The sequence below is a fragment of the Rana temporaria genome, chromosome 13 (genome assembly GCF_905171775.1).
Source record: "Rana temporaria chromosome 13, aRanTem1.1, whole genome shotgun sequence".
NCBI classification, from domain to species: Eukaryota; Metazoa; Chordata; class Amphibia; order Anura; family Ranidae; genus Rana; species Rana temporaria.
The window spans coordinates 90,737,833-90,765,765 of NC_053501.1; the positions used below are offsets into that span (position 1 = coordinate 90,737,833).

At 50.8% G+C, this 27,933-nt stretch overlaps 1 protein-coding gene across 1 annotated transcript; it reads right to left on the minus strand.

The window, feature by feature from the left end:
- Positions 1 to 3,288: 3,288 nt before the first annotated feature.
- Positions 3,289 to 10,297, minus strand: LOC120920074 (general transcription factor II-I repeat domain-containing protein 2A-like). Its single transcript, XM_040331988.1, has 2 exons — positions 10,020 to 10,297; positions 3,289 to 3,569 (listed from the first exon to the last, which is right to left on the minus strand). Exons 1-2 carry the CDS (start codon positions 10,243 to 10,245, stop codon positions 3,289 to 3,291), a joined length of 507 nt encoding a protein of 168 aa, XP_040187922.1. The 5' UTR covers positions 10,246 to 10,297.
- Between the last annotated feature and the right edge of the window lie 17,636 nt (positions 10,298 to 27,933).

Here is a 27,933-nt window from a genome sequence, read left to right on the forward strand (position 1 = left end):
GTGCAAAGTTGCCCCTGCTTTATGAGGGGCAAGTTTAGGCCAGACGTACAGCTTACGCGCACCGCGCGTAGCCTGCGTCGGGCGGTCGTACGTTCGGGAATCTGCGCATCTCCCTCATTTGCATATTTGAATAGGAAATCAATGGGAGCGCAGGATGCTATCGGCGTAAATATGCGCCTACGCTACGCTGACGTACAAAAGTTACGCCGATCGGAAGAAGCCTATTTTCAGGCGTATCTGGTTCTGTAGGTACGGCGCATTGATACGACGGCGCATATTTACACTTACGCTGCGCATCTTGAGATACGCTGGCGTAACTTCTTTGAGAATCTGGGCCAATATTTTCTCCTGGTTGGAAATGTGATGAAATTTAAAACCAAAAATAAGAATAGTGAGAGTAATGCCGCGTACAGACGATCGGAAATTTCGACGGATGTTGGCTCAAACTTGTCTTGCATACACACAGTTGCACAAATGTTGTCGGAAATTCTGAACGCCAAGAACGCGGTGACGTACAATAGGTACGACGGCACTATTAAAGGGAGGTTCAATACCAGTCGTGTTAGTAGAAGTTTGGTGAGAGATGATTTGCGCTTTTCAGCCTCGTGTTTTTAAGTCTGTTACAGCGTGACGAATGTGCTATCTCCATTACAAACGCTAGTTTTACCAGACCGAGCGCTTGAGTTTCGTACTTGATTCAGAGCATGCGTGGAATTTTGTGCGTCAAAATTGTCCACATACGATCGGAATTTTGTTGTCGGAAAATTTGAGAAATATTTTGAGACCCACGCATAGGAACTGATAAAAAAAAAACTAGAATTTTTAGTCAACTATCCAGTATTCAGAAGGGAAGCACAGCAGGTTGAAACGTTTGCATGTGCTGACATCTTAGAGCATCCTTTCTCAACCTTCTTGCCTCAGAGGAACCCCTAAAATAATTATCAGGTCATGTGGAACCAAGAGTGATCAATAGGGAAATGGCCCCTCACATTGGTGGTAAGTAGGAAGAACTTCACCCTTATATTGGTGGTCAGTAGGAAGAATTCCCCCTTACAGTGGTAGTCAGAATGCCACCATTACAGACTTACAGGCAATTGAAGGACACCAGAAACAAAATTGTAGACCTGCACCAGGCTGGGAAGACAAAGCAATAATTAGAAAATGGAAGACATACAAGACCATTGAAAATCTCCCTCGATCTGGGGCTCCACGCAAGATCTCACCCTGTGGGGTCAAAATGATCACAAGAACGGTGAGAAAAAATCCCAGAACCACATGGGGGGAACTAGTGAATGACCTGCAGAGAGCTGGGACCAACGTAACAAAGGCTACCATCAGTAACACACTACGCTGCCAGGGACTCAGATCCTGCAGTGCCAGACGTGTCCCCCTGCTTAAGCCAGTACATGTCCGGGCCCTTCTGAGGTTTGCTAGAGAGAATTTGGATAATCCAGAAGAGGATTGGGAGAATGTCATATGGTCAGATGAAACCAAAGTAGAACTGTTTGGAAGAAACACAACTCGTCGTGTTTGGAGGAGAGAGAATGCTGAGTTGCAACCAAAGAACACCATACCTACTGTGAAGCATGGGGGTGGCAACATCATGCTTTGGGGCTGTTTCTCTGCAAAGGGAACAGGACGACTGATTCGTGTACATGAAAGAATGAATGGGGCCATGTATCATGACATTTTGAGTGCAAACCTCCTCCCATCAGCAAGGGCATTGAAGATGAAACGTGGCTGGGTTTTTCAGCATGACAATGATCCCAAACACACCACCCGGGCAAGGAAGGAGTGGCTTCGTAAGAAGCATTTCAAAGTCCTGGAGTGGCCTAACCTCTCCAGATCTCAACCCCATAGTAAACCTTTGGAGGGAGTTGAAAGTCTGTGTTGCCCAGCGACAACCCCAAAACATAACTGCTCTAGAGGAGATCTGCATGGAGGAATGGGCCAACATACCAGCAACAGTGTGTGACAACCTTGTGAAGACATACAGAATACGTTTGACCTCTGTCATTGCTAACAAAGGATATATAACAAAGTATTGAGGTGAACTTTTGATATTGACCAAATACTTATTTTCCACCATAATTTGCAAATAAATTCTTTGGATTTGTTTCCACATTTTTTCTCTCATAGTTGAGGTATACCTATAATGACAATTACAGGCATCTCATCTTTTTAGGTGGGAGAACTTGCAAAATTGGTGGCTGACTAAATACTTTTTTGCCCCACTGTATATACCCACCAATCAGTGGCAGGCCACAAATGGTTTCTGGAACCCTCTGGATCTATTTTGCATTTGCAAATCAAAAAAGGGATAACTCCCTGCTCCCCTTCTACCTATAGCACAGTTGCCGTTATATGCTTAGTGTCCTCATCCCATGCTGTATGGATTTCTTACACTGAAGAATGTGACCATATTATCTAAGCCTGTAGTTCTGTATGTATGCAGCCACTTCCTGATTTCAGACACATACTTAAGGCCCCTTTCACACTGGACACGTTTTTCAGGCGGTTTAGCGCTAAAAATATTGCTGCTATACCTCTTGAAAAAATCATGCCCTGCCCTGAAGTCCGAAGGCTTTCACACTGAAGCGGTGCGCTAGCAGGACCGCTCCAAAAGTCCTGCTAGCCGCATCTTTGAAGCTGTATGTTTACCGCTCCATCCCCAATCAATGGGAAACCGCAGTAATACGGCCGGCAATGCGCTTCTTCAGAGGTGCATTGCGAGCGGTATTAACCCTTTTTCGGCTGCTAGCGGGGGCTATACCGACAGCGCACCTCCTGCGCCCACTGCAATGTGGTGGAGTGTGCTAAAAAAAGAAATACTTTTTTCAGTGCAGCATTGAAAAACAACCCACTGCATCCTTTTTGCCCTGTCGCTCTAGAACTTAAACTTTACTAAAATGTTACAAGTGGCATTTTAATAACTAAAACGAAAGTAAACACTGCAAGCGCATTGTCACCATTCCTCCTAGCGCACACCAGCAGCCATGTGCGCAGTACGGCTTCTAGTGTGAATAAGCTCTAATACTTGAATCGAATGCTACTCTTCACAGCATTCTAATTCCTCCCCATCCACAATCAAAAATAGCAGATCCTAACCCCATCACTTTAAAGCAGGGGTCTCAAACTCAAATTATCTGGGGGCCACTGGAGGTAGAGGCTGGGTGAGGCTGGGCCGCATCAAGTATTGGACCAAAATTCTAAAATGTACAACTGATGCAATCTTAATAATAGTTCTAAATATTAACGGTTGTAAAGAACATAGGTTTCTCTTACCTCCTACTTCTTGTTGCCAGAGACCTGGCAGCGCTTCCTCCTACACAGCTCAGCAACATTTGGCTTGAGTGAGGAAGCAACCGACACCCTCAATATGGCTTGAAGATGCTCATCTGTAAGTTTGGCCCTGTACTTTGACTTATTAAAGTTCATGGTGGAGAAGAGCTTTTCACACAGATAGGTACTCCCAAAAAGGCACATGATCTGCTTGAACATCCTGGAAATCTCAGGAAAGTTGGTGGGCAATTCTCTCATAAATTGTCCAAGCTTGTCTGTTTTTCCATTTGTAATCAGAGTCTTCAAGTCTTCGAGTAAGGGATGCGATAACCCTAATAACCAATGGCCTGGAGTGTGCCTTTGGCCCGCCGTAGGTACGCCTGAAAGTGGGCATACCCTGAATAAGAAAAAGTACAATGAGAATATAAGAAAGCTGAGGGAATGGGTGGTACGGCGACCCAGCCCTGACAGGGAGGGAGTCTTAAATACCCTCAGACTCCTCCCACAAATACAGGCTGGCCTGCGGCCAGCCTTCTAACTTGTAATCAGAGTCTTCAAGTCTTCGAGTAAGGGATGCGATAACCCTAATAACCAATGGCCTGGAGTGTGCCTTTGGCCCGCCGTAGGTACGCCTGAAAGTGGGCAAAAAGACCCATATTTAGGTGGATAGGGGTAGATGAGCGACCAAGAGTAAAGCAGCAAGATAGATTGGTTCGAGCCTGCTGCCTGCGACAACCCAGCCGAAAGCCTGAAGCGTTAATGATACGAGGATACTTAGGGGCAACTGAACCAGAACTGGCCCGAGACGCCCCTGCAAGCATGCCTAACAATGAATACTACCACCGGACGCCAGACTTAGCTCCGTGAGGAAACCCCCCAACCCCTGGCCTACCCATACTTGATATGGAAAGTGAGCGGGTGAGTTGCAAAAATTGACAACTGACAGGAGCCTGAAGTGCTGGATACCTAATGGATACGTTGACGGAGCAGAAGGACGAGGCCCATGCGCTGCGGCAGCAACAACCTAACATGGAACCATGTCGACACACAAAACCCGTTCCTACCTGATAGACTCGACTGAAAGTACCCAGAGAAGGGACGTCAGAGAATCGGGGATGGGAGATTCCACCACCACCTCCGACAAGGAACACCCATGACACAGCCCTAAACCAGGTCTGCTAGACCGGACCCAAAGGGATGATGACATGGCCGGCCGAACTGGAAGAAGAGCAGAAATTGGGGGAGCGCAGACACAACCTAGACAAAACAGAAGACAGACATGCAACAACAACACCCTATGAACCTACCTATATGAGCAGAACATCAAGACCGCTGCGCATGAATGACCCCGATGACACCCCCACCCAGTGTGACTGGCAAGTGAGCCTGAGTAACCTGCCGCGCAGAGACAGGCAATTTAACTGAACACTCAAGGCTAGTGTACCCACGGACGGTGGTGAGTACTCGTATAGGTGTATGAATGAACGTGCACGTATGACGTATGGTATACAGGCGAGAAGATTGTGGTCAACAATCAATTAAAAACGAAACCTCAGCCCGTAAGAATCTGAAGACATGACAGATCCTGAGATGTAAGCACTAGCCACTCAACCCAGATGCAACGTGTACAAAGTACAATGAGACATGGACACCACGGAAACGACAACGCCAAGACAAACAAACACAGACAGGAATCGTGGAGCAGCAACGCTAAAACAGAAATCATGGGGGCAGAAATGTTATGACAAAAATTAAGGGGGACAGAAAACGTGGGAGCAACAGTAATGCCGAGACTGAAAACTTATGGCAAAACCCGGGGCAGAAATGGTATGGGAGACCCGCTGAACCTGAATGCTGCGGCAAAAATAAATAGGACAAAAACAAAAACCTGGGGCATAAATAGTATGAGAGCGACACTGAGCCTGAAAAGCTGAGACAGAAACGCAATGACAAACAGAAATAAGACAAAACATGGGGGTCGAAGTGCCCAGACAGAAAACATGGGGGCCGTAGTGCCCAGACAGAAAACGTGGGGGGCCGTAGTGCCCAGACAGAAAACGTGGGGGGCCGTAGTGCCCAGACAAAAAGCGCGGGTGGCCGCCGTGCCCAGACAGAAAGCGTAGGGGCCGTAGTGTCAAGACAGAAAACGTGGGCAGAAAGCTATGGCAGAAACGCTAAGACAGAAAACCAGGGGCAGAAACCCTGTGACCGCAAACCTGGGGCAGAAACCCTAAGACCGAAACCCTGGGGCAGAAAAAACCCTATGACCAAAACCTTGGGGCAGAAACCCTATGACCGAAACCCTGGGGCAGAAACCCTATGACCGAAAACCTGGGGCAGAAACCCTATGACCGAAACCCTAGGGCAGAAACCTTAAAACCGAAACCTGGGGCAGAAACCCTATGACCGAAACCCTAGGGCAGAAACCCAAAGACCGAAACCTGGGGCAGAAACCCTATGACCGAAACCCTGGGGCAGAAACCCTATGACCGAAACCCTGGGGCAGAAACCCTATGACCGAAACCCTGGGGCAGAAACCCTATGACCGAAACCCTGGGGCAGAAACCCTATGACCGAAAATCCTGGGGCAGAAACCCTATGACCGAAACCCTAGGGCAGAAACCCTGGGGCAGAAACCCTATGACCGAAAAAACCTGGGGCAGAAACCCTATGACCGAAACCCTGGGCCAGAAACGCTATGACCGAAAACCTGGGCCAGAAACGCTATGACAGCAAAACCTGGGGCAAACGTAATGACAAAATCTGAGGCAGAATGGTCTGACAGAAACCCCAGCCTGGAACGCTGAGGCAAAATCTGGCAGAAACCTGGGCATAAATGGTATGAGAGAAAGCTGCGCCTGCAACACTGAGGCATATATGTAAAAAGACACATGTTGAAACAGAAATCGTGCGGCCCGAACACTATGACAGCAAACCTGGGGGCAGAAAGGCCTGATACTAGCTATGTAAAAGCATGAGCGACTACCATGAGAAACGTCACCGAATGACTGACTACCATGCGAACCGTAACGTATGCGAAAATGACATGAGCCACTTGAATGCATGAGAAACGTCATCGCATGAGCAACCACCATGAGAAACGTCATTGCATGAGAAACGTCATTGCATGAGAAACGTCATCGCATGAGAAACGTCATCGCATGAGAAACGTCAAAGCATGAGAACATCATGAAACCAGGGACAGAAACGTAATGGCAAAAACCAGGGATAGCAACGCAAAAACCGAAACCAGGGACAGAAACGTAATGGCAGACATGAATGTACCCCCCCGTGAGAACCGTAATTGCATGGGAACCGTAACGCATGAGCAACTACCATGAAACGTAATCGCATGAGAACCGTAATCGCATGAGAAACTACCATGTGAAAGACGATCGCATGACAAAACTGCATGAGAGACAAAATCGCATGAGACACAAAATCGCATGAAATGCCAAAAACAACGCATGAGAAATACCATGTGAAACGTGATCGCATGAGAACCGTAACGGCATGACAAAACGCATGAGAAACGTAACCGCATGAGAAAATACCATGAGAAACGTAACCACATGAGAAAATACCATGAGACACTAAATCTCATGAGAAACGTAACCGCATGAGAAAATCGCATGAGAAACGTAACCGCATGAGAAAATACCATGACACAAAAAATCGCATGAGAAACGTGACCGCATGAGAAAATACCATGAGACACGAAATCGCATGAGAAACGTAGTCGCATGAGAAACAATGTCGCAGTAGTCGCATGAGAAACAATGTCGCGTGAGACACAATGTCGCGTGAGACACAATGTCGCGTGAGAAACAATGTCGCGTGAGAAACAATGTCGCATGAAAAACAATGTCGCATGAGAAACAATGTCGCATGAGAAACAATGTCGCATGAGAAACAATGTCGCAGTAGTCGCATGAGAAACAATGTCGCATGAGAAACATGAAGGCATGAAAAACATTAAAGCAACCAGAAACCTGAGACAGGGGGAGAAGCATAACATATTGACAGTAGTGAATACAGAGCTGGATGTGAAGTATGAAGTCTATATGCACATGTGTATCGCAAGGAATGTACATGAAGATAGAATGCTGTATGGCCAGAGCAGGCTGTCACAGATCCTACCCCTCCCCCCCTCAGTATCCCCTAGGACAAGCGGACCTCGTACTACCCCCCCCCCCCCCCCGGGGGACCCCCACAACCACTGAGCCAAGCACCCCCCAGTTACCAAGAGCAAGGCACACGCTCCCCCTGCAAACCTCTACCGCAGAGCGAGGAGCGAACCCCCGAGCCGTGAGGAGGGATGAAGCAACTCCCGCTCTGCTGCAGACATCGGCCGCCGGAGCGTGTGACTCCGGCAGCACATGTCGGCACTGACGTCACACGCAGAAGTCCCCCCCATGCTACTCGGGGAGCGCGTGGACAAACAATCGGGCAGTGCGAGAGGAGGACCCGGCCGAGCACCGGAGAACACACGTGACCGCCGGCGGCGGGAGAAGGGGGGCTGACCGGTTAGATCGACATTAGGCATATATGTAAAAAGACACATGTTGAAACAGAAATCGTGCGGCCTGAACACTATGACAGCAAACCTGGGGGCAGAAAGGCCTGATACTAGCTATGTAAAAGCATGAGCGACTACCATGAGAAACGTCACCGAATGACTGACTACCATGCGAACCGTAACGTATGCGAAAATGACATGAGCCACTTGAATGCATGAGAAACGTCATCGCATGAGCAACCACCATGAGAAACGTCATTGCATGAGAAACGTCATTGCATGAGAAACGTCATTGCATGAGAAACGTCATCGCATGAGAAACGTCAAAGCATGAGAACATCATGAAACCAGGGACAGAAACGTAATGGCAAAAACCAGGGATAGCAACGCAAAAACCGAAACCAAGGACAGAAACGTAATGGCAGACATGAATGTACCCCCCCGTGAGAACCGTAATTGCATGGGAATCGTAACGCATGAGCAACTACCATGAAACGTAATCGCATGAGAACCGTAATCGCATGAGAAACTACCATGTGAAAGACGATCGCATGACAAAACTGCATGAGAGACAAAATCGCATGAGACACAAAATCGCATGAAATGCCAAAAACAACGCATGAGAAATACCATGTGAAACGTGATTGCATGAGAACCGTAACGGCATGACAAAACGCATGAGAAACGTAACCGCATGAGAAAATACCATGAGAAACGTAACCACATGAGAAAATACCATGAGACACTAAATCTCATGAGAAACGTAACCGCATGAGAAAATCGCATGAGAAACGTAACCGCATGAGAAAATACCATGACACAAAAAATCGCATGAGAAACGTGACCGCATGAGAAAATACCATGAGACACGAAATCGCATGAGAAACGTAGTCGCATGAGAAACAATGTCGCAGTAGTCGCATGAGAAACAATGTCGCGTGAGACACAATGTCGCGTGAGACACAATGTCGCGTGAGAAACAATGTCGCGTGAGAAACAATGTCGCATGAAAAACAATGTCGCATGAGAAACAATGTCGCATGAGAAACAATGTCGCATGAGAAACAATGTCGCAGTAGTCGCATGAGAAACAATGTCGCATGAGAAACATGAAGGCATGAAAAACATTAAAGCAACCAGAAACCTGAGACAGGGGGAGAAGCATAACATATTGACAGTAGTGAATACAGAGCTGGATGTGAAGTATGAAGTCTATATGCACATGTGTATCGCAAGGAATGTACATGAAGATAGAATGCTGTATGGCCAGAGCAGGCTGTCACAGATCCTACCCCTCCCCCCCTCAGTATCCCCTAGGACAAGCGGACCTCGTACTACCCCCCCCCCCCCCGGGGGACCCCCACAACCACTGAGCCAAGCACCCCCCAGTTACCAAGAGCAAGGCACACGCTCCCCCTGCAAACCTCTACCGCAGAGCGAGGAGCGAACCCCCGAGCCGTGAGGAGGGATGAAGCAACTCCCGCTCTGCTGCAGACATCGGCCGCCGGAGCGTGTGACTCCGGCAGCACGTGTCGGCACTGACGTCACACGCAGAAGTCCCCCCCATGCTACTCGGGGAGCGCGTGGACAAACAATCGGGCAGTGCGAGAGGAGGACCCGGCCGAGCACCGGAGAACACACGTGACCGCCGGCGGCGGGAGAAGGGGGGCTGACCGGTTAGATCGACAGACAGGAAGGTAGGGTGGGAAGATGTGGAACCCCGGGGGAAGGAAACAACCTCTAAACAGACCTGTGGTGCATGGTAAGGGGATGGATGGACGGCTTGCCGGCCGGCCCCCCCCCTCCCTCAGTGTGAGTTGAGACCTGACAGGGAGGAAGAGCGGACGGCCCCCGCCACACGCCGGTGTGTGCCCGGAGGAGTGGGAGGGAGGTTGGATGGCCCCCCCTCGTGTACCCGGAGAATTGCAGTGCTCCCCCATGTGAGCCCGCAGATAGCCCAGAGTGGAAGGTGGCTCCCGCTCCCCCCATATCGCCTGGTACTCGCCCAGGGAGAAGCTGGTGGGTCAGAACACGTGGAGCCGCCATGAGCGGGCGGGCGGACGACCCCTCCCTCCTCCAAAGCCGACGGCTGAATGGCGTCTGCTGACGCTGACATGACACACCCCCTCCTACCCCAAAACCTACGGCGACCCAGCCCTGACAGGGAGGGAGTCTTAAATACCCTCAGACTCCTCCCGCCTGCGGCCAGCCTTCTAACTTATATCCCTGAACTTAGCTTTGAGTTCAGAATTGCACTGCAGATCAATTAGCTCCATTTGAAGCACAGGGGGTGCATCTTCCACATTGAAGGAGAAGGGGTCAGCAAACATTTGGAAAGTGGCTGTGTGTGTCTTGAAGTCCACAAACCTGTCATCAAATTCTTCCTGTAGCTTTGCAATGGCATCAGTATACTTAATGCTGCTGAATGGTGTGCCTGAGTCCATGAGCACCTTGCATGTTGGGAAATGGCAGAGGTTTGTCTGAGAAAGCTGGGCTTTCCATGACTATGGTATACCAGAATATACCCTGACCGCTAAGACCCCTTACAGTTAATACCCCCCACCTTAAACCATTAATAAATAATGAGACCACTACTTAATTTTGGAGTAAAAACTGGCCGTAGCAGCCTCCTTTATTTTAAATAATCTTCAAATAATAAATAACACATGCAAACACATACTTCCTGAGAGAATAAGACCTATCCTAAATGGTGCTGGACTTTGCAGGACCCATTAACCACTAACTTTTTTAAACATTTTAACCTTGTAAACATTGTAACACTTTTTGGCACTGCGGTCCTAACCTCTGGTCATAGGCCTCAAGCCGATGAGCTGGCTCAAAGATGACCATTGACCGCAGTGCCCCCATTCACCAACATTCCAGCTACATTAGTAGACTGGCAACTAGAAACCCCTTCAGAACCCATACCACCGCTGGGTAATGGCATCCATCTTTGGGGTAATTTCTTCTCCTGCAAAGTCCAAAACACCCGCCACCAGCACCCAAAGGTAACGCCTTACCTTTGGGCGCACCTCCACACCCTCAGTGCTTGCTGTACCCCGTCCTGCAACCCCAACACCCACATGTCGATCCCCACGTCCGTGAGGTGAACACCATCACTCCTGAGGTACCGCCACGTGTCCACTTCCAATTCCGGGTGCCGAATCACTAGCCCCCCGTTCCTAATCACGAACCGTCCAACATTTCTGTTAATCTTCCTGCGAGCCCTGTTCACCCCCTCCACTGACCTAGCCATCCTCCATGATGTCCTGGCCACCATGTCCGACCAAACCACGATCGTATCCGGGAAGGACATCCGGATCCATTGAAAATCGAATTTGATGTCACGTGCGACATCCAACATCGATCTGACTCCAAGATCGTTACCCCCGGCATGAAGAACAAGCACATCTGGTGGCCTGTCCCAACGCGCAAATTTGTGCACTTCCGGCACCACTCTGCTCCATAGCATCCCTGGGACCCCCAACCAATGTACGCTCGCCTCCTGTCTCGGTATCCCCAGCTGTCGACCGTCCGGTCGCATATCCGCTCGCTTGACCCCCCCAATGCACATAGGAATGGCCCATTATCCAGACCAAAACCGGCCCAGTACCTGAAAGACATTAAGCAAAATACATATCACCAACATGCCCATAGCAACACGCATGCACCCCAAAAACGGAGCTAACCAAACCATTGTGAACAGTCACTGATCCCCTATGTAACTCTATTTTTTTTTTTTTTTTTTAACAACCCCTGCTCCCACAGTCCCTCAAAACAACCTCGCCACCAGCTGTGGCCTTACATATAAACGAAACCTCCTCGACTCCCACCTTCCTATCCGCTTTATTGCTTCGTCACCCAGCCCATTCCTTGCTGCCTCCGTAGCCGCCCCGATCCTATACGAATGAGCCGAGAATTCCTTTGCAATGAGGCCCAACTCCCCCAGACATTTTCTGAACCCCGCCACAAATTGATATCGTGACAGCGGGACCCATTTTCGTGTACCAAAAAGGTGCCCCCCACCTCCGGACGGATATCCAGGTAGTCCCGCACCAGCCCAACTGGGCACAGGTCCGACCCCTCAATCGGGAACACTTGAACCGCCTTGCCCTTGCCACTCTGGTCCGTCTTGGACCTTCTGAGCCACAGTGTAACCCCCTCCGGGGCCCACCCCACATCCGAGGCCCTCATGCCCCCTTGTACCAATTTTGACTGGCTAACCAGCTCGCCCACCCTAAAGGCCCCAAAAAAACGCCAGCGCGAATGCTGCGTGGAACAATGAAACTTCGTACCCGGACGAACACACCGTCCCCAACTTGTCCATAAGACCTCTTAAAATGACGAAAGACACTGGGCAGCGTGAATCCGGCCGCCGCCCCTGCTTTCTGTACCCCTTGAGAGCTTGACGCACCCAAAAGTCTTTCGTGAAATCCGGCCACCCCTGCCACTTGAACAGAAATGCCAGCCCAGCCATTTTCTTATCTAGCACCGACTGTGACACACCCGCCTCCATGTTCCTGGACAAGAAGTACAATACCAGTACCCTTACCTCTGGTCCCGAAAGGGTCACCTCCGTCTCCCTCACCAGATTCTGCCACTCCAACCATACCTTTTCATAGGCCGCCCATGTACCCTCACTCACAGACCGTCTAATCCAATTGGAGATGATTCCAGCGGAATCTGCCACAGCCACTCCGGACAGGGGACCCCCTGTTCCTCCGCCTCCGGAACCAACTCCCGAAACCTGTCCCACTGAAACCGAGACAAAGCGTCAGCCACGACATTGTCCACACCAGGTAAATGCACCGCATATACAAAAACATTCAACTGTAGACAACAAAGCACCAGGTGTCTCAGGAGACGAATAACCGGGGGAGAGGACGCCGTCACTCGATTGATCACTTGTACCACCCCCAGGTTATCCCCATGGAAGCGCACCTTCCGATCCCGGAAAGACGTGCCCCACAACTCGACCGCCAGCACCACTGGAAACAGTTCCAGCAGCACCAAATTTTTTGTGAATCCCGCAGACACTCCACTTTCCTTGAAAGAATGCCCCAAACCCTGATCCCCCGGCCGCATCAGTATACAGCTCCAGATCAAAGTTGCTGACCGGGCCGGACATCCACAGGGCCCTGCCGTTAAAAGCCTCTAAAAAGGAGTGCCAAACCATCAGGTCCTCCCTATGTTCTCTAACCAGCCGCACGTAATGATTGGGCAACCTAACCCCCGCCGTGCTTGCCGACAGCCGTCGACAAAAAATTCTCCCCATCGGGAGGATCCTGCAGGCAAAATTTAGCTTACCCAAGAGCGACTGCAGAGCTCGAAGTTGCACCTTATGCACCCCAATCATACCCTTAACCTCCGCCTTGAGGCCCTCCAACTTGTCCGTCGGCAACCTGCATTCCATTGCATCAGAATCGATGACTATGCCCAAAAATTGGATGACTGACCTAGGCCCTTCCGTCTTTTCGGGCGCCAGTGGCACCCCAAAACGTTCCGCTATGTGTTCTAGCGTGGCCAACAACACCGCGCAAATCCGCGACCCCGCCGGGCCAATGCAGAGGAAGTCATCCAGATAATGGATAACTGAATTTACCCCAGCCACATCTCGAACCACCCATTCCAAAAAGGAACTGAATTGTTCGAACAATGCACAGGATACCGAGCATCCCATGGGCAGGCACTTATCCACATAGAACTCCCCTTTCCAGTGACACCCCAAGAACCTGAAGCTGTCCGGGTGAACCGGCAACAGCCAGAAGGCCGCCTCGATGTCCAACTTGGCCATCAATGCCCCCCGACCGTACCGCCTGACCCAACCCACTGCCGCATCAAACGATGTGTAACACACTGAACAATCCTCCGCACTAATAGCATCATTAACCGACCCCCCCTTTGGAAAGGAGAGGTGGTGAATGAGCCTAAACTTGTTTGGCTCCTTCTTCGGTACCACCCCCAACGGAGACACCACCAGACCCTCCAAAGGGGGGGACTCAAACGGGCCCCCCATACGGCCCAGCCCGACCTCCTTTCGTAGTTTCTCAGAAACCACGTCTGGATGCCGAAGTGCAGAACGCAAGTTTTTGGACATTGGGGGAACCACCGACAAAGTACAAGGGATATGGAAACCTACTGCAAAACCCTCCTCCAGGAGCCGAGCCGCCGCTCTGTCGGGATACCTACCGAGAAACGGTAGCATCCTTTTCACCATCACCGGGGTACTCCCTCTTGCCTGAAGAATCCCCGGAACGGCCCTTGCCCTGCTTGAAGCAGCGGGAAGAGGCAGGGCCGGATTAACAATGGGGCTGATGGAGCTGCAGCTCCAGGCCCCTTTCTCAAGAAAGGCCCATTTGCCCAAAAAAAAAAAAAAAAATATATATATATTTTTTTTTTTTAAGAATTTTTTTTTTTTTAAGATCGAATTTGGGGGGTTGTAGCTCGATGACCAGAGGTCACAGAAACCCCACATTTGGGGGTAGGCATGGGAAGAGCTACCCCACAACTGGTTAAAATATGGGACGGCTATCATTTATGGTTCCGGAGATACGGACCTGCTTGCACAGCCTGTCAGAAGCTACATTCAGAGCGGCCAATATAAATACAAGCTGACACACTACAGCAGACTGATAGGATCACAGGGCTTATAATAATTATTTGTATATTACTCATGGTAATTAACCCCTTGCCACCCAGGCCAATTCTGACACTTCTCTACTACATGTAAAAATCATCATTTGTTTTTTGCTAGAAAATTACTCTATGGTGGTCTTTGCACTTTTTATGTTGCACGGTACAGAGCTGCACGATTCTGGCTAAAATGAGAATTGCAATTTTTTTGCTTAGAAGATAGATCACGATTCTCTCACGATTGTTGCGGCGTAACATCATCTTTCACATTAAAACAAAACAAACAAAAAATGGGCTAACTTCAATGTTTTGTTTTTATTATTCATTGAAGTGGGAAAATGCAGTGTGACATAACATATTGCAGCAATAGCCATTGTATTCCCTAGAGTCTCTGCTAAAATATATATAATGTTTGACGGTTCCAAGTAATTTTCTAGCAAATAATATTGCTTTTTAACTTAAGAAACAAGTGTTGGACTTTAAGTGGTTAAATTTAGTTACAATGTTAGTTAGTTACAATGTTTCATTTTGTTTACAAACTTCGCAGACTGCCCAGATTTGTTCTTTACACACAGAAGTGTATCCCTTTGATCTAAGAAGGAAGTGTCAGTTACAATGTTTCCTGTTAAAAACTTGGCAGACTGCCCGGATATTTTCTTTTGACAGCTGAAAGTCTCTCCACTTGTTATATGAAAGAATCAGCAAACTCTGCATTGAAGATCATCAGGGGGGTTGAATCGAGATCACGATTTTTTTAACGATTAATTGTGCAGCTCTAGCACGGTATTTGCGCAGCAATTTTTCAAACATGTTTTTTTGGAAGAAAATGTTTCATTCATTAAAAAAACAGTTAGTTAGTTAAGTTAGCACAATTTTTTTTGGTATCCTAAGCGATGCTTTACATTTTTTTAGGTTACATGTTTAGAGTTACAGAGGAGGTCTAGTACTAGAATTATTGTTCTCGCTCTAACGATCATGGCATATGTAACCTGTGTGTATCTGGCTCTGATACTACCAGTGCCTACCCAGCCACTGACTAGTATCTCTCCCCAGCCTGTCCCCACACACCCTCTCACCTGCTGACCTGTGGATGGGGGAATCACTCCTGCAGTGTTATTGTGTTCTGCCAGTGCGTACAATGATCAGTGTTGCTAACTTTAGCTGGCAGCACTGATTGTTTTAAGAAAAAAAAACAGGCTGGTTGTACTCAAGTTGATTAATAGATTGACTTGTGTAAAACCAGCTAGCCCATACATAGATTGACTATGGCCTGTCTCTGCATATTTGGCGTAATTTCAATCTATGTATGACCCGCTTAACCACTACTCAGTCCCTAAATATCCTTCCACTCCTGTACATAGTGCTCACTGTCATACTCTCCACACTCCTCTCCTGTACAAAGTGCCCACTGTCATACTCTCCACACTTCTCTCCTATACATAGTACCCACTGTCATACCCTACACACTCCTCTCCTGTACATAGTGCCCACTGTCATACCCTCCACACTCCTCTCCTATACATAGCGCCCACTGTCATACCCTTCACACTCCTCTCCTGTACATAGTGCCTGCTGTCATACACTTCTCTCCTGTACTTAGTGCCCACTGTCGCACCCTCCACACTCCTCTCCTGTACATACTGCTCACTGTCATACCCTCCACACTCCTCTCCTATACATAGTGCCCACTGTCATACCCTCCACACTCCTCTCCTATACATAGTGTTCACTGTCATACCCTCCACACTCCTCTCATATACATAGAGCTCACTATCATACCGTCTACATTCCTCTCCTGTACATACTGCCCACTGTCATACCCTCCACACTCCTCTCCTGTACATACTGCCCCATCATACCCTCCACACTTCTTTCTGGTACGTACTACCCTCTGTCATACCCCCTCACTCTTCCTGTACATACTGCCCATTGTCATACCCTTCACACTCCTCTCCTGTACATAGTGCTTTTTTTCCGTACCCTGTGTACTCCTCTCCTGTACATAGTGCCCACTGTTAGACCCTCCACATTCCTCTCCCTCACCTGCACATACTTCCCACTTATATACCGTCCATACTCCTCCCCTATGTCGCTTACCCACAAAAACAGTTCTTTAAAATTATACTGAATATCCTCAATGTTACCAGCTCTAGAATGGACACACTTTTGTTAGTTCAACTAAAGGAAATATCAGTTCTCATATTTGTTCTGCCCCATTATTAGTACTCATTTAATTTTGTGATTACTACTATGATGTATAGAGGAACATCGGGGATCTCAGCTACTCTAAATATAGCACTTATATAAAAAAGTGGCCCTGAAAATATTTTTTAAATGTTGGCAAATGTTGCCCAAGGACCACCGTCCACCGGGTCAGTAAGGGGCCCCATGAGAGGCTCCTGGGATCCTGTGATAATAAAGCGGTAGTAAACTTTCCTGACATTACTACTTTTTAGAGGCCCTGGGGTAGGTTATGCCACAATGTACAAGTATGCACAGCATATTAGCACATTAGTGTACACTTAAATTTTCAGACTGAGCCCTCCAGTGCTGCGATGAATCAGGCGGGGCCCGGGCTCTTCCATCTTCACCCGGTCTTCCTTCTGGGTTCTGTGCCTTTGGTCACTTGCCTTGGCTGGGCTGCGTTCATGTCATTCCCACGCATTTATTTATTATTTATTACACCCCATTCACACCTCCGCGACAAAACGCCCGACGCCGACCGCTCGTGCCGCTGGAGGGGAGAATTCCCATTGCTGTCTATGAGATGGTTCACATCTCATAGACGCCGTACACCTGCGGCATGAAAAAAAGTCCCGGACCCTTTTTTTCAGGCGGCATTGGCGTTCGGCCATACAAAGCAATAGGAAGGATTTGTAAAAAAAAAGTTACACTATTTGGGGCAAAATACGCCGCGTACGCGGCGTTACTTGTCGCGGAGGTGTGAATGCAGCCTAAAAGGCCCCACCAAAATCCTCAGCACCAGGCCCATGATGTTCTTAATCTGGCCCTGGGAATAGGGGTGATTACCCCCACACCCGGAGCACTCATGCTTGTATCGTCAGGACCCTCCGAACTTGCAGCTGCCCTCATTGAACTGCCAACAAACCCCCTTTTTCTTTCCGGCCGACTGTCCCAGGGAAGCGGCTCCGCCGCCCCCCCCCCCTGAAAAAACGGGAGACGAGAGAATAAGACCTATCCTAAATGGTGCTGGACTTTGCAGGACCCATTAACCACTAACTTTTTTAAACATTTTAACCTTGTAAACATTGTAACACTTTTTGGCACTGCGGTCCTAACCTCTGGTCATAGGCCTCAAGCCGATGAGCTGGCTCAAAGATGACCATTGACCGCAGTGCCCCCATTCACCAACATTCCAGCTACATTAGTAGACTGGCAACTAGAAACCCCTTCAGAACCCATACCACCGCTGGGTAATGGCATCCATCTTTGGGGTAATTTCTTCTCCTGCAAAGTCCAAAACACCCGCCACCAGCACCCAAAGGTAACGCCTTACCTTTGGGCGCACCTCCACACCCTTAGTGCTTGCTGTACCCCGTCCTGCAACCCCAACACCCACATGTCGATCCCCACGTCCGTGAGGTGAACACCATCACTCCTGAGGTACCGCCACGTGTCCACTTCCAATTCCGGGTGCCGAATCACTAGCCCCCCGTTCCTAATCACGAACCGTCCAACATTTCTGTTAATCTTCCTGCGAGCCCTGTTCACCCCCTCCACTGACCTAGCCATCCTCCATGATGTCCTGGCCACCATGTCCGACCAAACCACGATCGTATCCGGGAAGGACATCCGGATCCGTTGAAAATCGAATTTGATGTCACGTGCGACATCCAACATCGATCTGACTCCAAGATCGTTACCCCCGGCATGAAGAACAAGCACATCTGGTGGCCTGTCCCAACGCGCAAATTTGTGCACTTCCGGCACCACTCTGCTCCATAGCATCCCTGGGACCCCCAACCAATGTACGCTCGCCTCCTGTCTCGGTATCCCCAGCTGTCGACCGTCCGGTCGCATATCCGCTCGCTTGACCCCCCCAATGCACATAGGAATGGCCCATTATCCAGACCAAAACCGGCCCAGTACCTGAAAGACATTAAGCAAAATACATATCACCAACATGCCCATAGCAACACGCATGCACCCCAAAAACGGAGCTAACCAAACCATTGTGAACAGTCACTGATCCCCTATGTAACTCTATTTTTTTTTTTTTTTTTAACAACCCCTGCTCCCACAGTCCCTCAAAACAACCTCGCCACCAGCTGTGGCCTTACATATAAACGAAACCTCCTCGACTCCCACCTTCCTATCCGCTTTATTGCTTCATCACCCAGCCCATTCCTTGCTGCCTCCGTAGCCGCCCCGATCCTAAACGAATGAGCCGAGAATTCCTTTGCAATGAGGCCCAACTCCCCCAGACATTTTCTGAACCCCGCCAGAAATTGATATCGTGACAGCGGGACCCATTTTCGTGTACCAAAAAGGTGCCCCCCACCTCCGGACGGATATCCAGGTAGTCCCGCACCAGCCCAACTGGGCACAGGTCCGACCCCTCAATCGGGAACACTTGAACCGCCTTGCCCTTGCCACTCTGGTCCGTCTTGGACCTTCTGAGCCACAGTGTAACCCCCTCCGGGGCCCACCCCACATCCGAGGCCCTCATGCCCCCTTGTACCAATTTTGACTGGCTAACCAGCTCGCCCACCCTAAAGGCCCCAAAAAACGCCAGCGCGAATGCTGCGCGGAACAATGAAACTTCGTACCCGGACGAACACACCGTCCCCAACTTGTCCATAAGACCTCTTAAAATGTCGAAAGACACTGGGCAGCGTGAATCCGGCCGCCGCCCCTGCTTTCTGTACCCCTTGAGAGCTTGACGCACCCAAAAGTCTTTCGTGAAATCCGGCCACCCCTGCCACTTGAACAGAAATGCCAGCCCAGCCATTTTCTTATCTAGCACCGACTGTGACACACCTGCCTCCATGTTCCTGGACAAGAAGTACAATACCAGTACCCTTTCCTCTGGTCCCGAAAGGGTCACCTCCGTCTCCCTCACCAGATTCTGCCACTCCAACCATACCTTTTCATAGGCCGCCCATGTACCCTCACTCACAGACCGTCTAATCCAATTGGAGATGATTCCAGCGGAATCTGCCACAGCCACTCCGGACAGGGGACCCCCTGTTCCTCCGCCTCCGGAACCAACTCCCGAAACCTGTCCCACTGAAACCGAGACAAAGCGTCAGCCACGATATTGTCCACACCAGGTAAATGCACCGCATATACAAAAACATTCAACTGTAGACAACAAAGCACCAGGTGTCTCAGGAGACGAATAACCGGGGGAGAGGACGCCGTCACTCGATTGATCACTTGTACCACCCCCAGGTTATCCCCATGGAAGCGCACCTTCCGATCCCGGAAAGACGTGCCCCACAACTCGACCGCCAGCACCACTGGAAACAGTTCCAGCAGCACCAAATTTTTTGTGAATCCCGCAGACACTCCACTTTCCTTGAAAGAATGCCCCAAACCCTGATCCCCCGGCCGCATCAGTATACAGCTCCAGATCAAAGTTGCTGACCGGGCCGGACATCCACAGGGCCCTGCCGTTAAAAGCCTCTAAAAAGGAGTGCCAAACCATCAGGTCCTCCCTATGTTCTCTAACCAGCCGCACGTAATGATTGGGCAACCTAACCCCCGCTGTGCTTGCCGACAGCCGTCGACAAAAAATTCTCCCCATCGGGAGGATCCTGCAGGCAAAATTTAGCTTACCCAAGAGCGACTGCAGAGCTCGAAGTTGCACCTTATGCACCCCAATCATACCCTTAACCTCCGCCTTGAGGCCCTCCAACTTGTCCGTCGGCAACCTGCATTCCATTGCATCAGAATCGATGACTATGCCCAAAAATTGGATGACTGACCTAGGCCCTTCCGTCTTTTCGGGCGCCAGTGGCACCCCAAAACGTTCCGCTATGTGTTCTAGCGTGGCCAACAACACCGCGCAAATCCGCGACCCCGCCGGGCCAATGCAGAGGAAGTCATCCAGATAATGGATAACTGAATTTACCCCAGCCACATCTCGAACCACCCATTCCAAAAAGGAACTGAATTGTTCGAACAATGCACAGGATACCGAGCATCCCATGGGCAGGCACTTATCCACATAGAACTCCCCTTTCCAGTGACACCCCAAGAACCTGAAGCTGTCCGGGTGAACCGGCAACAGCCAGAAGGCCGCCTCGATGTCCAACTTGGCCATTAATGCCCCCCGACCGTACCGCCTGACCCAACCCACTGCCGCATCAAACGATGTGTAACACACTGAACAATCCTCCGCACTAATAGCATCATTAACCGACCCCCCCTTTGGAAAGGAGAGGTGGTGAATGAGCCTAAACTTGTTTGGCTCCTTCTTCGGTACCACCCCCAACGGAGACACCACCAGACCCTCCAAAGGGGGGGACTCAAACGGGCCCCCCATACGGCCCAGCCCGACCTCCTTTCGTAGTTTCTCAGAAACCATGTCTGGATGCCGAAGTGCAGAACGCAAGTTTTTGGACATTGGGGGAACCACCGACAAAGTACAAGGGATACGGAAACCTACTGCAAAACCCTCCTCCAGGAGCCGAGCCGCCGCTCTGTCGGGATACCTACCGAGAAACGGTAGCATCCTTTTCACCATCACCGGGGTACTCCCTCTTGCCTGAAGAATCCCCGGAACGGCCCTTGCCCTGCTTGAAGCAGCGGGAAGAGGGGTGATTACCCCCACACCCGGAGCACTCATGCTTGTATCGGCAGGACCCTCCGAACTTGCAGCTGCCCTCATTGAACTGCCAACAAACCCCCTTTTTCTTTCCGGCCGACTGTCCCAGGGAAGCGGCTCCGCCGCCCCCCCCCCCTGAAAAAACGGCGCCGACGTCCTCGGGGCCGTCATAAGACGCATCCAAAGGCCAATATCTTTTGCATCCCACCGAATCGCCCGGCGTTGTCTAAATTGCTCGTCATAACGAAGCCATCCTGTGCCCCCATAACACCTGTAGGCCTCACTGATCGCCTCCTGGTAGCTGAAGAGCGCCGAACAGTGTTCGGGGTTCTTCTCGCCTACCACACTAGCCAAAATTGAGTACGCCTGGGACCAATTCGCAAACGTTCGAGGTATAAGCCTGTACCTCCTCTTCTCCTCATCCTCCTTTTTGGACTCCTCCGGCTTAACCCTGTCCAAGTTGAACTTCTCTAACGGTAACAATGCGAATATCTCCACGTACTCGCTCTTCCAAATCTTCTCTCGGACCTCCTGCTTCAAATGCGAATCCAAAGGCGCATCATAGCAAGTGTAAACCTGCCCTTTGGCTTCGTCCGCCAAACGTACCAAATCCCGTTTCTTTGCCGGGACCCCCACCGTATCGGCTTTTTCCCCAGGCTGCACCGCTGCCCCGGCCCCCACGCCAACTACACCTGTCTCCTTTTCCACCGACACCGCAGCCACTGGGGCAGCCACCGCAGCCGCAGCGGCCACCCTAGACGCCCCCCCGACCGTCCCCCATGCTGCCGCCGGGCTCGCGGGGGGTCTGTCACCCCCTTTCAGCTGGCTCACCAGAGCCTTCAGACCCGACAAAAACCTCTGCAATCCTGCATCCACCCGACATTCCCCACCTGTGCATCTATCACCTGAGCAGATGGTACGCTGCCTCCCCCAGCCCCTGCGGGCACCACCAACCTGTCCCGGGGCCCCCCCCTGGCCCCTCTCTAAAACATCATCACACTGCACGGGAGAAACAATAGTGTAAACAGACTTACCGGGCTGCGTGGAAGCAATCCCATCAGCCGATCGCCTCGAATCCCTCGCTGCAGGCACCGTCCTGGGCAAGACCTCCTCCTCTGAGCCCGACAGCTCTCCTTCCGACCGGTCCTCGAACCGAATGTCCTCTCCCGATGAAGACCCACCAGGAGGCTCGGTCCCGGAGGCCGAGGGCCCAGCGCCGGACTCCCTCCCCCTGCGCGCACTGGGCACGTGCACGGATTTCCCCGTCGCCTTTTTGCCAGCTGGACCTCTGCTGCTGCCGGTGCTGTCTTCCTCCCGTCCTCGCCCCCTCACGCCTGTGGCCTCTTGGAAGTGGCTAGCCGTGGCTGCTGGGGGGCTAGCCACCGCTGCGATCGATCTCCCCCGCTGAGGCACCGTGGACGGGCCCGCCTCCTCCTGCTCATCCCGCCGGGCGGGTAAGGCCGCCGCGTCTGAGCCCCCTGGCCGCCCCCCCCCTCGATCCCTGGCTACTCCTGGTGACCCTGGCTGGACCCTCCGTAACGGCCGCTGCCGCGCGTTTTGCGGGGGGGCCCGATGGGGCCCTACTGCGGCTGCCGTCCCTCCTCTGTTGGCCGGGAGACTGACTGGGGGAATAGCGGCGGGGGGGTCGGGACGAGCGTGCCCGCGTGGACCCCCGACCCGTGGCAATAGGCCCCGATTCCGCCTGTACCGCGTCCCCCCCTCCCTGCGGGAGAAGCGGCCCCAGTTGCTGCTGTAGCCACTCCTCCCCGCGTACCGCCGCCTCAGCTCTAAGCTGGGCAAACAATGCCTCGATCGCCGCCATAATAGCGGTACACGCCGCTCCTACCTGGGCCAAAAGACGAGGAAAAACTGCGGGCTGTACAGACCACGCAGCAACTTCTCTCCCCCACGTTGCCTCTGCCCGGGAAAACGGAGGGTAAGAGATATATATAGACTTCCCTCCCCCTCCTCTTACTCCTCCCCCCCCAGCTACAAGGGTTTCTGTTAACCCTGTCATGGCCGGCCCTGCACTTACTTTCAGTTGCTCCGGGCCTCACTTAACACAAGTTTTGCAGTGAATGCCCTGACATTGTCATAGGCAACAGTGACAAGCTGCCCCTGGCCTTGTAACTTCTTATTTAGTATATTCAGCTCCTGTGTGATGTCAACAAGAAAAGCCAAGTCCATGAGCCATTTGGGATCACTTAGTACAGGAACAACCACCCCATCCATCTCCATGAAGGCTTTAACTTCTGCTCTCAACTCAAAAAACCTCTTTAAGACGTTTCCCCTGCTAAGCCAACGCACCTCGGTGAAGTATATAACATCCTCATATACTGACTCTATTTCCTCTAAAAAGGCGCGGAACTGCCGATGCGTCAAGCCCCTGGATCTGATATGGTTGATCAATTTCACAACGTCAGACATCACATTGTCAAACTTCAGGCATTTGCTGCATAAGGCCTGCTGATGGATAATGCAGTGCAGAGCAATGGCCTCTTCCACACCCTCCTCTTGTAGCTTTCTTTGAACCTGTGCCACAAGTCCATTTTCCTCCCTGTCATTGATGGCGCTCCATCAGTTGTTATTCCTACAAAATTCTTCCATAATAAGCCAGCATCCACAATGGCTTTACACAGCTGGCGGAATATCTCCTGAGCAGTGGTCTGGCCATGCATTGGAATAACTGTGAGCAACTCCTCCAACACTTCAAAATTGTCATCCACACCACGGACATATATTGCGAGCTGGGCAGTGTCAGTAACGTCTGTGCTCTCATCAAGAGCGACTGAGTATGTGTGGAAATTTTTAGCTTTTTCACACAGTTGCTCATAAATGTTACCTGACAGGTCAGAAATGCGCTCTGCCACTGTGTTGGCTGAAAGGCTGATGTTGTTAAACTGACCCTTCTTTTCTGGACAGACTATACCTGCAGCCTGGACTACCTGAACCAACCACTTACCCACATCTATGTCCTAGTCTCCCCCCTTTCCATAAATAAAAACTCCACACATATTATCCTTGAATGGACGTAGGGGTCGGCCACAACTTTATTTGTTAAAACATAAACAACATCTGTTTAACCTTAATACCATCTTATGGTAAATTACCAAGGGGGGGGGAAGCAACCAGCCAGCCGCCGGCCTAAACCGACGGGCATAATAGCCTTCCCCCTTTTCCTTTATTATTATTACCGCCAGCTGTGACTTAACAATAAATATCTCACTTAGACACGATAACAAGGCCTGTAAAACCAAAGCCATAAAACGTAAATCGTACGGGATAACCACCGTTATAACACCACCGTAACATTTGTTACTCGCACATTTCCATATTTTTTTTTTTTTAACAATATATATCCTTTTATTTCCTTTGTTTTTTTGTTTTTTTTTTAAACCACCTAAGCTGTTGGATAAAACGGGAAAAAACCAGGGGAGGGAGGGCGGGAATCTCACTTGCTGGGGGCTGCTGCAGGTAAGAGGAAGAAGGTCGGAGGGAAATCCCCCCTTAAAGCCTTGGTCACATGCTCCCCAAAACCCACCCCCTCGTTCTTGTTTAATTGGTCCTGTCTGCCTTGTAAAACCCACCCTCCCAGAGGGAGGGAGGGAGGGAGGAAGGGGGGGGAACTAAAGGGGAGAGACACATTTAACCCTTTCCTGGACTGTCCCATTACCTCAGGCAGTCCGTGGCACCTAGCCCTACTTGGGCCGGTGCCCACCAGACTATCTGAACCAACCACTTACCCATATCTATGTCCTAGTCTCCCTCCTTTCCATTAATAAAAACTCCACACATATTATCCTTGAATGGACGTAGGGGTCGGCCACAGCTTTATTTGTTAAAACATAAACAACATCTGTTTAACCTTAATACCATCTTATGGTAAATTACCAAGGGGGGGGGGGAAGCAACCAGCCAGCCGCCGGCCTAAACCGACGGGCATAAAAGCCTTCCCCCTTTTCCTTTATTATTATTACCGCCACAGGAGGAGCACAGCCCCTCAAACTGGGCTCCGACCCCCACCCAAAATATAAAGGGCCTGTTCTATGCCATCCTGAAGACCAGACAAAAAGATATCGAGCCCGATATCGTTAAGATGGACTCCATCCTGACCCATGTTGTCCCCTTCCAGCTGCCTGTGCCTCACCACTACCCCTGATCTGGCCCTGACGTACCGGGACATGCGTGCGTTAATTGTCCTACGAGCCCTCTCAATTGCTGCCGCATCCCTATCCTCCTGCCAGGTGACCCGAGGGATAATTTCAGACCAGACCAACATCATTTCTGAAAAAAGAAAAACCATCCGTTCCAAATCCATTCTCATCAGGGTAATGATTTCCGGAACCCGCAGGGAGCGAATGTCGTTCCCCCCTGCATGGATAACCAACACCACCGGCGTCCGAGACACGCCGCCAATTTGAATTGCTTCCATCAGTATCCGCGACCAGGGGAGACCCCCAATACCTCTCCAATGAACCTGCACCGGAAATCCCAGGGACCTGCCGCCCGGCCGACAAATGGCCCTCTGCGCGGCCCGATGGATATAAGAATGGCCCAGAATGTGCACCACCGGCGCACTAGGACCTGAAAAAGGGGAAAAAACATTATAACAACAATTCCGGGCGAACATAGCCTGCATAGCACCTCGACTTCCACCTACCAATTCTTTGAATGTCACCCATCGCCAATCCGGCCCTTGCCGCTTCCGTAGCCGCGCCAATTCTGAACGAATGTGTGCCAAAATCGCTCGCTGAAAACCCCGCAGCCACAAGGCAGCGTTTGAAAACCGCACTGAACTGGTACCGCGTAAGGGGGGGGCCCCAGAAGCATGCACCAAAAACTTTTTCCCAACAGGACTCACCTTCAGGAACTCCGTTACCATGGCAACTGGACAGAGCGTCCCCCCCACCGCCCCAAGGCGTAGCCAAGAACCTTTCCCAAGCTGGTCTGTTTTGGACTTTCTCACCCGGACTTGTACCACCCCGTTAGACAGGAGGACGTCATCCCTAAAAAGGCCCCGGGACCAGTAGCCGAGGACGCCACCAGTTCGCTTACCCGTAACGCTCCGAAAAAAGCCAAGCAAAACGCCGTAGAAAAAGGAGCCCCTCGTAAGGAGAGGAACATACCGTAAACGTTGCCCCGACAAGAGAATTCAGCAAGGCAAAGGAAATTGGACGCCTACCGTCCCTTTTCCCGTGCACCTTCCGCCAACCCTTTAAAGCTTGCAAGACACTGAAATGTTTTGTGCAATCCTGTCAACCGCGAAGCTTTAGGTGAAAACCAACTCCCCCCATGCGGCGTTGAGCCACCGCAGCGGAACATCCAGAAAGCTCCAAACACAAGAGACAATCCACCGTACCTGAAAACGGACCCTCCCACAGGAAGCCACGTCCCTGTCACCCGCCACCCCCGACCAGGCATTCCATGCCTTACCATGATTGGACCAGGTAGCCGGAGTCACCGAAGCAGCAATGAGGGGCATCAAATTCCCGACACCAGGGTCCACAGGGATCTCGGGCAAGGCAGACCGTCTTGATCCGCCCCCGGGCAAAGATTCCGAAACTCCTGGAAACGAAAACGAGACAGTAAGTCAGCGATAACGCTATCTACACCGGGAACATGACGAGACCTGAACCAGATATTATATTCCAGACACCTGAGTACCAGGTGACGGAGCAGGGCCAAAACCGGCAGCGAAGAGGAAGACAGACCATTGATGCAATGCACTACACTGCTATTGTCGGTCCAGAAGCAGACCTTCTTGTCCCTGAGCTGCTCCCCCCAAAGTTCAACCGCCACCACGATGGGAAAAAGCTCAAGGAGAGTCAGGTTGCGACATAAACCCTGCTCCTGCCACTCTAAAGGCCACGACTCTGCGCTCCAACTTGACCCGAGAATAGCGCCGTACCCAACCGAACCAGCCGCATCGGTGAAAAGAGACAATTCCTGATTGCCTACTTCGTCCGACAGGAAGCGTTGTATGTGCCCAAAAAAATGCCGCCACACTGACAGGTCCTCTCTTAGTGAAGAAGTCAGTCGTATGCGATGCTCCGGCCTCTTGGCACCCCTGGTGGCCAGAGACAGCCGACGCGAAAAAACCCGACCCATTGGCATGATACGGCATGCAAAGACGAGGAGGCCCAACAGCGACTGCAATTGGCGCAGAGTAACTTTTCAACCGTGCAAAACCCGTTAATCAAACCCAATAGCTTCTCGAGCTTGTCCGCCGGTAACCTAAAGACCATCTCGAGGGAATCGATTTCAAGGCCCTCCGTTTTTTCAGCGGAAAGCGGAACCCCAAACCGGCTCATCAAAACACAGAAAGAGTCAAGTAGAAAACGACACTGAGAGGATTCGGCCGGGGCAACTATCAGGAAGTCATCCAGATAGTGAATGATGGATCTACAACCCGTTGCACATCGCACCACCCATTCCAAAAATGAACTGAACATTTCGAAGTAGTGGCACGATATGGAACAGCCCATAGGCAAACAAGTGTCATAATAGAAGAGGCCATCCACACAGCAACCCAGAAGGTGGTAACAATCCGGGTGCACCGGCAGCAACCTGAAGCAGATTCAATGTCAGTTTTAGCCATCAGGGCACCTATGCCAGCCCGTCGGACCAACAATACAGCCTTATCAAAGGAGACATAGGAAACAGACGCCACCTCTTTAGAGATGCCGTCGTTAACCGATGAACCCCT

Coding starts and splice junctions, on each gene's coding strand:
- LOC120920074 (XM_040331988.1), bottom strand. CDS start 10,245: ATGGACTCAGGCACACCATTCAGCAGCATTAAGTATACTGATGCCATT. Junction 3,570..10,019: donor AGCTAAGTTCAGGGATATAA/GTTAGAAGGCTG, acceptor CTCTGATTACAA/ATGGAAAAACAGACAAGCTT.